The 11,302-nt window shown below is 29.6% G+C and overlaps 1 protein-coding gene across 1 annotated transcript; it reads left to right on the top strand.

Moving 5' to 3' along the window:
- The first annotated feature begins 421 nt into the window (after nt 1-421).
- Nucleotides 422-11,288, top strand: LOC123293051 (putative methyltransferase NSUN7). The gene is made up of 12 exons (XM_044873767.1): nt 422-722; nt 1,911-2,169; nt 3,047-3,145; nt 3,192-3,232; nt 3,974-4,149; nt 4,656-4,831; nt 5,331-5,499; nt 5,566-5,703; nt 7,137-7,481; nt 8,043-8,156; nt 8,814-8,993; nt 10,778-11,288. The coding sequence occupies exons 1-12, from the start codon at nt 434-436 to the stop codon at nt 11,162-11,164; spliced, it is 2,373 nt and encodes a 790-aa protein (XP_044729702.1). The 5' UTR covers nt 422-433; the 3' UTR covers nt 11,165-11,288.
- Nucleotides 11,289-11,302: the final 14 nt, after the last annotated feature.

Genomic DNA, 11,302 nt, shown 5'->3' with positions numbered 1-11,302 from the left:
GTGATATCAAGACAAATTTTATCCAAATTTCTGTACGGAATCACTCTTTTCCCCAAATTTACATTGAACAACCCAAATAACTAGTTCACAAAAAATAATTCTGAAAAAATTTGAACTTTGAATATTCCCACAATTTTTTCGAAAATTTTCCCAACAAAAAACCACAGCCAACCATATATTCAAATTTTTTAAGCAAAATAATATTTATTCAAAAATCTGTCAAACTCCTGATAAATCGAAAAATTACAACGAAATTACGAAGTGTTAGAAAATCTTTCAGTCCATTATTTGTATAAAGATCTATGATTAAACGACAGGAATTATAAAAAATCTTTATTATGTCAGAATAATAAAATCGAAAAAATTCTGACATTTTCATAAATATCATTATCATTTCACGAAAAAAAAAATTAATAAAAATTTCGTTTGTAATATGTATAGAGTACCGTCAGGATGGACCCCAACAAATACCGAAGAGAAGTTGATATCGAAGGTTCTTGAGCAGAGTGGTTGGGATACATGTGATCAAAATGAGACAAAACCACAAAAATGTCGTATCGAATCAGAAACATTAATTACAAAGAAGAGTGGACAAGTCGATTGGAATGTTAGTGATATTATTAAAGCTGGTGGTTTATTGGCTGTTCCATCCATTGATGTCCAATTTGAGCATGAACAAGAAATGCGACGTGTGTTTTCATTGGTATATGACGTATTACGATGTATGTATATTAATTTTTATCCTGGTTATACAGATCCGGCAAAATCTGTCATTGAAAATCTGTCATTTGAAAAATCCCCTGTAAAAAATGCTCCTGAACGTAAAAGTGAAGGTTGTTGGAGGGTAACCCGGTAGGATATTGTAGAACCTAATCATATAATTAGAGTCAAAATTAATAAAAAATGTCCGTAGATATTTTTCTGCAGACCGTCTAGTTTTCGAGTAAAAAATTCGTAAAATTTGTAAAAACGCGATTTTTACGAATTACATCCCTCAAAATAAAAAGTGTATAAAAAAATCAGATCTTTTATGTGTATAAAATTTTTATTTTTGTTGTATAAAGCTTACTCAATATCATTTCCCAAAAATTTTTGGCCTGATTGCATTTTAAGTGCTTGATTGTTAAATTTTAAGAGAGTGCTCGACAAATCACTCAAAAATAACTATTTTCTGTTCCATACATGCTAGAAAGATGCGATTTTCACCATTCGACTGAAAATAAAGTCAAATTTCATTACCTAAATCCAAACCCTCCGGAAAATCGAAAAAAACCGTTTTTGATTTGACTTTAATTTTAGTCGATTGGTGAAAGTTCCTTCTTTCTAGCATGTATAGAACAGAAAATCTTTATTTTTGGGTGGTTTTTCGCGCGGTCTCAATTAACAATTAACAATCAATCATTTAAAATTCAATTAGGCCAAAAATAGGAGGGATGTTGTTGAGTAATCTTTTCACTACAAATAAAAATTTTATACAAATTAAAAATCTGATTTTTTATACACTTTTTGAAGGATGAAAATCGTAAAAATCGCGTTTTTTCAAAATTTACGAATTTTTAAATCGAAAACTGGAGGGTTTAGAGAAAAATTTTTAAGAACAGTATTTTTAAATTTGGAACCCAATAAAAATTTTTCCAAAGCAATTCGTTCAATATTATTTATTTGTTAAAAATTAGATTAAACAATATCCTACCGAGTTACCCACCGGCAACCAGCACTTTTACGATCAGGAGAATTTTTAAAACGGGATCTTGCAAAAATTTTCCATGTGATAATTGTTCACAACATGAGTTCTTTTGTCCAAAACACCTAGGTTCCTTGCCCCACAAATGTGATGATGTAGCCAAATTTTTTCTAATAATTTAAAAATTAGAAAATTAATTCTCGCATTATAATTATGTCTTTTTTAGATAAAAACATTTTAAATCAAGCATTAAAAGATGTTGCATTTTTTAAAAAGTTTCCAAAACTACAAGATTCAACCGCACAAGTATGGTTACTTTTATACGATTTATATCATCGAAAATTTGCAAAACGTGATCCACATGAGAAAATATTAATTGACACGGCAAATTATGGTTTAACTGATATTGATGATGCTTTATGGCGTTATCGTATTAAATTAGCGGCATCTGTATCAAGACTTCGAATAAAAAATAGTGCTTTAAGGTAAAGTTCTTGAACTTTATTAGTATAGTCCAGTCAATCATGAACAAGCTGTTAAGTCCGACTGTTTGAGCAAGTATAGTAAATGTTCATTTTTTTTTTTTTTTTTTTTGCAGTAAATGATAGTTCCTTTATCATAATAAACAAAGTTTTGGGGCCTCTTGCGGGACAAAATTTTGAATAATTTCATTTTAAAATTGTGATTTTTAACAGTACGTTATGGAAGATCTAACAATAATGTTAATTGTACAAAAATTAATCGCTGAATGAGCTTCAAAAAAGTTTTACGGCGCTTTCCAAAAAGAAAACATAAAAAAACTTTGGTTTTTGACGCTTTTACGATATTTTTAGAGCATTTTATTACATTTACGTCATACAAATTGCATAGTTTACAATACTTTTAGAACATTTTATTATAATTATGTCATACAAATTGCCTAGTTTATGATACTTTTAGAGCATTTTATTACATTTACGTTATACAACTTAATAACTAGGCAACTTGTATCGCGTATATATTATACATTTATAAGAGTTTTTTGATTATTTGACAAACACTCAGCTATGAAAATCACAATCTTATACATGTATAACATATACGAAATACAAGTTGCATATTTATTAATTTTTTAAGTCATAATATTTGACATCTAAGAAACGCTTTAGCAAGTTTTAGCAAAAAGTAAGCGGCTTATTTCATTTTCCTTAATTAGCTGATTTTTGTTATATCTTTTACTGTACTATAAGTGCAATAGTTGGATTGTAATCTTTGAAATTTCCAAACGAATTATCTCTAACTCTCATTCTCTTTACTCCTCAAACTCGTCCAAATAGACTTCCAAAATATTATTAACTTTGTGCAATTTTCAAATTTTTACAGATTAAGTCAACTTTTACCACCGCATTTACAAGATGAACGCGTGGCCAATGCCGCAGAAACTACTTCTGTCACATGTTGGATAAACACGTACATAGTTAAGTATGTTTACAATTCCAAAATTACATATAAGTACAGAATGTACCAGGCTACTTGGAAAATGTGCGCAAGAAAAGCTTAATACACACTGTACAGATAAAATATATGTTGGGTTACACTGTACAGATAGAGTAAATTGGGTAATTTTAAGATTTTCCAATCCATTGAATAGTTTAGACTTGTGGTTGGAATTATTTGTACCTTATTTTCAACTTTGATGATAAATTTTATTATAATTTCATGAATCTAAACGAAAAATAAGAATAAAATTTTTCAATATCTGTCTTGGTTTTCGAAATATCGAAAGCTAAACAATTAAACAAAATTTTCAATTTCGATATTTAGAAAATTACTTCAGATATCCGAAAATTTAATCATAATTTTCGTCCTATGTTGTTATAAAATAATTCACCATAAAAATTGAAAATATATATTTTTTAAATTTGTGTCCCCATCCGTAATTAATCGGACACAACGTCTTTTTTTTTTTTGTTTTCAATAATTTATTAAGGTTTTAACTTTAATTTAAATAGTTTTTTTTTTTTTTTTTTTTAATTTCCACCGACTAGTTTTGGAAAAATCTATGAAAACATATCCATTATTACCGTTTTCCCATAAGACCAATGTTAAATATGCCCACTTTTGAAATCATTTATATGTTTAAATAATCGGGCAACCCTCTCTAAAATTTCCATTTTTGCAAAATCATTTTTATGCAAATACCCAATTACTGACTTATCACTTTTTATTTGCAATATTTTCCAAAGAAAATCTATAGAAAAAGATTCCAATCATAAAAAAACTGTTGTTTTAGAGAAAAACAAGAAATAGTTGATATTTTACATGAAAATAACTTTACGGAATATAAAGAAGGTAAAGGTGAAGCTCTTGGTGTAAATGAATATCGTTGGGATCCAATTTGTCCACAATTTATAGCATTTCATCCTTCGCAACGTATCGCAATATCACAATTTGAGTTAGTTGATCACAATAATATGATTGTACAGGTAATCGACCCAGGACGACTCACCCTGGCGGAAAAAATATTTGAAGAAATAATAAGGTTTAATAAGTCTTAATAATAAAATATAGTTTAAAAAACTAAAAAACACGCTTGTTACTTGTTCTAAGTATATATGTATAGTATAGTTATGGGTCGGTAGTATAATAAATGTATATAACTCATGATGTCCTATGCATGGGTATGATATTAGAGAGTTACATACAAACATACATACACGTGAAACTAATATAAGCGTGTTAAAAACTCTTAGAAATCTTAGAAACTCTGTCTTAAGAACTCCGAATAACTCTGAATTTCTCAACATTTTTGGGCTATCAAATTCAGACTTAATAAATCTGGATAACTTTGAATTAGACATTCCAAAAACGTTGAGAAATTCAGAATTGTTCAGAGTTCCTAAAACTTTTTCAGAATTTCTAAGACTTATATTAAGACTTATTCTTTCTTCAAATATTTTTTCTTCAAGATCTAATTGATTGTTTCTTCAAGGATCGTGCATTTTGTTTGGGTCCAGTGGTATTTACTAAATTATTATTAGAATTAGAATTAGTTGGATCTGTGATTCAAACACATATTAATTCACCACGAGCAACAGCTTATCTTGGATCATTATTATCAAAAAATTCAAATATTACGAAATTATATGCATTTGGAGCCGGATCAAGGTTGGTTAAAAATGTAATTTTTGAAATTATAGTATCAACTTCCTTGAACGCTTATCCTTAGCCAATACGCTTTTGTCCTAAATTTGAAAAATTAGTTTATACGTTACATTAATATCTGATTTACACCAAAAAAGTATTAGTGTAGAGTATCATGGCGTCTTGAATGACATCACGATTTCGCATACAATTATTTTTGTACATGCAAGTTTAAGCAATTGTAATCAAGAAACCTGCTTCATTCTATTAAAATGTAATGTTATTTACACAGCGTTTGTCATAGCGTGACGTAATACTTTCTGATTGGTGTTTGCTGACACGTGATTGAATGCCTAACTTTACTAAAATTATTTTATAAAAATAATAATTAATTTTTATTGTGTTTTGAAACTTTTATCCAACCGATTTATTCTTAGTGGACAAAAAAAGTCTTGCAGCATTTTCAGCATTTTTCAGCAATTCAATTTCATGATTCTATTAACTATTCTGCTATTTATTCCAGAAAACAAGAATTTGAAAATTATATGAATAATATCGGAGCGGATAATATAAATGTTTATGCTGAACGATTAGTCGATGTTTCACCAGATAGTAGTTTTCTGGAACATGTTACCGCTGTTTTTGCAACTCCACCAAATAGTTACTCAGCTGTAACGGATCCAATTGACTTAGTACGTAAGCCAGTTGAGCACAATATTTCATAATATACGTTTTTTTATTGAAAATTTTTATTTTAGGTATGCAGTCGTGGAGGTGATTTATCAATGCTTCAAGTTTTAACCGAATCAGATATTAACGAAGATGGCCGAAAACGTGTGGTTGCAATTTTAGAAGAACAACGCTTAACACTAAAATTTGCTATGTCAAGACCTCAAGTAAGTTACTAAAGCTGTGAGAAAAACATAGGATCTTGTTTTTGCTTTTTATAAAATTTGACAAGCTGCAGCTACAATACACATTGTGCAAATACCTTCTTGTTAGCCAATCACTCCAAAATTTGAGGGGATATATGGAGATTTATTTTCTTCGCTCCTTCTACTTCCTTATTTGTACAAAGCTTTATTCAACATGCCCTTGAACTTCTAAGATGAGCACGACCATCAAAGAAGTTTTGAAATAAAGCTCGGTTTTCAGACTTATTTTTTATCCGGCTATCTCCATCTTTCCCCCGTTTTCTTCCCAACACTTCAACTTTTATGGTTTGCAAAGTATGACTAAGGCATTTCCATTTTCTACGCCAAATTTATGTCTCAATGAGTGCTTTGCTGTTCTCTTTTTAGAAATAATATGTGATCTCCAAAGTTTGAGGTCTCAGGACAACCGCTCTCTTTTGACAAACCAACCCAATAATACAAATTTGGGTAAAATTTGACGAGTTACAGGTACAACACATAGCGTACAAACATCTTCTTGTTAGTCTCTCTACAAAAATCTCTCCAAAATTTGAGGGGATTGAGACATAATTTTCTTCGATCCTTCTACTTCCATATCTAGGAAGCCTTTTTTAACATCGCCTTAGACTTGTTAGTTGAACACAAGCGTCAAGGGAAATTTAGAGCTCGTGTTCAACTAAGCTTTTGAAATTTAAAGCTCGGTTTTCAGTCCATGTAGAAATATTTCAGATAAAAGACTTAAAAAATTTGACTAATTCTCAAAAACTTTTGTTTTATGTTAGTAAGGCTTTTTAAGTCTTTTGTCTGAAATATTGCCACAAGAGAGTCATATTTTTTGTCCAGCTTTTTCCTCGATTTTCCTTTTTCTTCCTAGCACTTCACCAACGTATGTTCTGTCTATTCCGACGTCTGACTGGCACTATTTTTTTTTTCACTTACCACTATAGGAAGTTATTGTAATGGGTCTGATTTTCGAAATCGAAATTTTCAACATATTTTTACGTTTCATGGTTAGGGTAAGGTATTAACACTAATTTTGAGAAGAAGTATGTGTGTGTACGTCCGTAGACATTTTTTTCGTCATCGATATCGCGCGAACAAAAATAATATCGACTTCGTTGAGGTGCCCATCGAAGCATATTAACGGCAATATGATCCGAAAAAAATTTCATAACATTCGATCGAGTCGGTTGAGTTTTTATTTTTTAAATTTTTTATAACTTTTTATTATGCTGGGAAGTTATTCGTGTGTACCTCAAGGATCGCCCCAAACTGTATCCACGGCGTGCTATGGTTTGCGATGAGCGCTTTTGTCAGTTGTCCTTCTCGTTAGAAATAATTGAGGTCTCAGTTTTGGCAAAAAAACCTGGTAATGCAAATTTGGGACATAAAATTTTGAAACAATTTTTTTTTAGATTCAATTTGTATTATATGAAACACATTCTGTGGTCGAAGCCGAAAATCAACATATGGTTAAACGTGTTGTGTATGAAGTAAATCGTTTTACCCGTGAACGCCATGCAGAACAACAGGGGAAATTAATCCCTATGCCATATAAAGTAGCCAGTGATAATTACATGGATATTAATAATAATGATGAAAATAATGATCAACAACAACTTGATGTAAAAGAAAATGCTGATAATAATGCAAATACTTTGGAAAATGAAGATGAAGAATTTAAAACATCGGAATATAAACGTTTTTCATTTGTAGCGGAAAAATTGGATTCAGAAATTGATCCGTATAGAGATCTTGAAGTGAGTCACAAGTTCTTTTGAATTGAAAATTATTTTGAATGTACTAGCCTTAACCGCAGTAATATTTTTCGATTCGACATGAGTTTGCAATAAGTATAAAATGGAATATTCATGCCGTATCTCTATCTTTTTCGATACTATTAGACACAGAAACGGGATAAGAATAGATTAACAATTATATTTTAGAAAGGATTTTTCTTATACCAACGAAACTTCACATCTTAGTTAAATTAAAAATTATGCAAATCTGAAGAATTACCTTCCCTTTTGGAAAAAATATTTGAAGGAAGAATCAGTCTTAATGAGTCTTAGAAACTCTGAAAAAGTCTTAGTAACTCTGAATAACTCCGAATTTATCAACGTTTTTGGAATGTCTAATTCCGAGTTATCCGGATTTATTAAGTCTGAATTAGGCAGTCCAAAAACGTTTAGAAATTCAGAGTTATTCAGAGTTCCTAAGACTTTTTCAGAGTTTCTAAGACTCATTAAGACTTCTTCTCTATTCAAATATTTTTTCCACCAGGGTATTAGAATATTTTAACAGTAGGTTTTGATTCTTAGATTCCAGACTGCGATGTATTTGAAGAAGCGACATTACCAGAAATTTGCTCAACGGCAGATTGCTGTTCTATTTTAAAGGAAGAAGGATGTTATTTAGCATTGCTGAAACGAAAGGTACCTATATTGAATATAGATTTAATAGATATCAAGGTAGATAGAACTAAATTTACCATGCAATAAGTTTTTATTCGGGCAATAAATTCCGCTATATGAAATATAAACCTGTAATAGGGTATTCCACTATTTTTGAAAAAGTACTTCAAAATGTTGATTTTGTTAATAAAAAGCCACCAAAAATTTATTTCGGAAAAATACACACGCTTTCTTGCCAAAACTTAAATTAAATTTTAAACCTTTTTTAAACTGTCAAAAACGCGGGCATCCAATTTTATGACGTAATATGGGTATCACTATACGAAATAACACAAATAATTTTGACAGATATATTCATAGACATCTGATTATAATAAATATAAATACTTATTATCTATGTATATATTATACCCAACTGTCTACACTGAACTAACTGATGTCACGTGGTATACAGTTTAAAAATTACGATTTTTAATTTTAATATTTTAAAAGAAAAGAGTACTTTTATGACTCGAAATCAGAATATTTTAGTATATTTTTACATAATTTTTAACTTTTTTCAAATTTCATGATTTATTTTTGGCTAACGATAATACCCTATTAAAAACCTAATAATCCTTCCTTGTCTTCTTCCTTAATGTTTTCTCCCTACTAATTTTCATTTTTAACTATATTTAGGATTTAACTCATTTAAATGATAAATATATGATAAACATTGCTGAATCACGTGGATTATTTGGAGTAGATAATAAGGATTCGTCGGCGAAAAAAACAGTATCCAGTAAAGCTGTTAAGAAGAAAGAGGAATCACAGCCTAAACTTCCAAATAAAAATAAAAAGAAGAGTGTTATCTCAGAGGTAAGACTTTAGATTTAACTAAAAATATTTTTCAGGCATTATGAACATTGGTCCAAAAATTTTTGCCAAAACGGTAGTTGCCTGATATTGAGCATAAAAATGTAAAACCAGACTTGATACCATGACAAAATTTGAAAGTGAAATTAAAATTTATTAAAAAATGAAGAAGAAAGCATTCAAAGATAGTTGCCCATCTCCTATTAGCAAAACAAAGTTTTAAATGTAATCTCTATGGTGATATCGAGTAATGACGTCACTAACCTATGTTTTCCTCTTTGTTTAATTAGGAATTTTAAACGTTCATATCTTGCGTACTTCAAAACAATTTCAAAAACCAACTTCACTTTTCTGCCCATGCAGTGATAATTCTTCACCTGAAACGATAAAAAAATGTAATCAACATGCCTATCCTGAAAATTAAAGATTCAATAATTTGTTACTTTTTTTAAATTTAGCATTTGTAATTTTTTCTGTTTGATTTCACTACTTTCATGAATCCTAATTATACGCCAGTAAAAAAATAGTAATTATGTTAGGTCACAAAAAATTAAAATTTACTCATTTTTGAGGGTCCCGGTTGACCATCTTTTTAGACAAATCTTCTTTAGAAAACAATCCTTTTTTAATAGTTATACGTTACATGATGTGTTCTTCTGACGATAAGCTCCGTACGCTATCTTTTCGTTTGAAGCTAACTTTCCCAAACGAGTTTCCAACGACCTGTTTCACCCCATGAGTCAACAAAGAAGCTTTATATCGCATTCCGTTCCCATTTGTGCGAAAATTTTTCGAAATATTTTCTAGAAAACTTTTTTTTATTTTTTTCAAAAATGATTTATAAGGCTCGCAAGTTGAAGCTACCTACAAATTTTCAGCTTTCTATTTTTTATATTTTTGGAGAAAATGTACAACAAAGTTTTGCCCTAAGTAATTAGCCCCTATACGGGAAAACAATGATGTTTACGAAAAAAGAAACTTTTCAATCAAAAGTTGTTTATTTTGGTATAAGGAACATTTTTTGCATTAAAACTTTTGTTCTATCTTTAACGGTTTAGCATAAGCAAAACTCAAAATTTTAGCATTTCTGAAATTTTTCAAGCATCGTATCTCAAAAACTATTAGACATACGGAACTGTGGGTTAGCTTCACTTGTTTCATATTTAATATACTTTAAAAATGATCCCGATATCTTATGTCAAAAGCTTATAGTTTTTAAATTAAACTGCAAAAACTGAAAAAAGTCCGAAAATTTTGCAGTTACAAAACATGATTTCACACTCCTGAAAGGGATCTTAATAACATACTAAAAAAGTAGCTTTACATCGATTTTAATGTAGGATTTGACTTATTTATTATAGTTAAACAAAAACCGAAGAACACGGGCTTTTTTGGAAAAACTTTTATGGACTTTTGTTCATATAAACTTATGTTGATAAGTATTTTCTAACTAGATAATTCTGATTAAAATATTTGTTTTAATAAAATTTTTAAAGAAGAAATATTCGTTTAACGAATTTTAGCTAGATAATATATGTATCTCTCAGACTTTTGGTCACCAAAATAATAATTTAATAAGACAATGACACTTAATAGCACTTTTTAGAATCCCAACGGATTTTTTATTGAGTTTTTAATCAATTTGTGATTGTATAATAATTCCTTAATAAATCCTCAAGGCCCAATTTTGAATCCTCAACATACTTTGTAAGTTTTAATCCCAAATTACCTTCATTTTTTGGAACATATTTAATTAGAATACTGATATAAAAACTATTTATTTTCAGGGTGATCTAATTGCACGAATTGGAGCACAAACATATGCTTCAAAATGCCGTTATAATAAACTGTTAAATTTACAAAATAGTTCCTCTAAAGATAATTTATGTCCACGGCGTCATTATCGTCCACAAACATCTCCACAATTGCCACGAGCTCTTCGATGGTGGAAAGAAACCACAAAACATATTATGACACATCACAATGATAATATTTCAAATGATGAAAAAACGAAACAAGATAGTTCAACATCCTCCATTGGAGTCTTAAGTGATAGTTGTTTATCACATCCACGATTACGTTTAACTCGTTCCGCGCCAACCCGTAAAAAGAAAATTTCAGTTCCATTACATGTGAATACTGTTGTCATGCCAAAATTTGCTCGTTTAATATAAAAAATAATTTTTTTGAATTTTTTATAAATGTTTACAAAGTACTTAAAATCTTATTTGAACTTGCGACATTGAACGCATTTGACATGTAAAAGTTTCTTTATTAAGTTTATTATTAGAATTAAAATTACGCTTAAAAAA

Source organism: Chrysoperla carnea, chromosome 2, assembly GCF_905475395.1.
Source record: "Chrysoperla carnea chromosome 2, inChrCarn1.1, whole genome shotgun sequence".
Taxonomy (NCBI): Eukaryota; Metazoa; Arthropoda; class Insecta; order Neuroptera; family Chrysopidae; genus Chrysoperla; species Chrysoperla carnea.
Note: the sequence above shows the minus strand (reverse complement) of the source record. Positions and strands in the feature narration are given on the sequence as shown.